Raw genomic sequence first — 405 nt, 5'->3', positions numbered from 1 at the left:
GGTGCCGCTTGAGGCCTGTTCCTCTTGTCCTAGCAGTGCAACTTATAGTTTGGTGGGGTCAACACGTTGGGCAGACCCCAGCTGACATCCCTGGCTTTGAAGGGCCCCCACATTTTCCCATCAAGTCCCATCCCCAACAACCTTTCTCTGGCAGGATTACACCTGGGAGGACCACGGCTACTCGCTGATCAACCGCCTCTACCCGGAGGTGGGGCAGCTCCTGGATGAGAAGTTCCAGGTGGTCTACAACCTGACCTACAAGACCATGGCCATGCACTGCGGCGTGGACACCTCGGTGCTGCGCAGGGCCATCTGGAACTATGTCCACTGTGTCTTTGGCATCCGGTAGGTCCCTGAGTGTCCTGGTTCCGTGTAAAAAGGGGTTCAGGGCAGGACCCACAGGGA

The 405-nt window shown here is 58.0% G+C and overlaps 1 protein-coding gene across 1 annotated transcript in view; it reads left to right on the top strand.

Moving 5' to 3' along the window:
* The window catches only part of LOC103769421 (sestrin-2-like), a gene marked incomplete at its 5' end in the record, with an annotated part of 1,765 nt that overhangs the window by 468 nt on the left and 892 nt on the right, over positions 1-405 (top strand). The window contains one exon of the mRNA XM_008936617.1: positions 103-345. Coding sequence (XP_008934865.1) covers positions 103-345 — 243 coding nt within the window. The remainder of the gene's footprint in view (positions 1-102; positions 346-405) is intronic.

The sequence above is a fragment of the Merops nubicus genome, unplaced genomic scaffold (assembly GCF_000691845.1).
Source record: "Merops nubicus isolate BGI_N331 unplaced genomic scaffold, ASM69184v1 scaffold19063, whole genome shotgun sequence".
In the NCBI taxonomy this organism is placed as follows: domain Eukaryota; kingdom Metazoa; phylum Chordata; class Aves; order Coraciiformes; family Meropidae; genus Merops; species Merops nubicus.
This window is presented reverse-complemented; position numbering and strand designations above follow the sequence as displayed.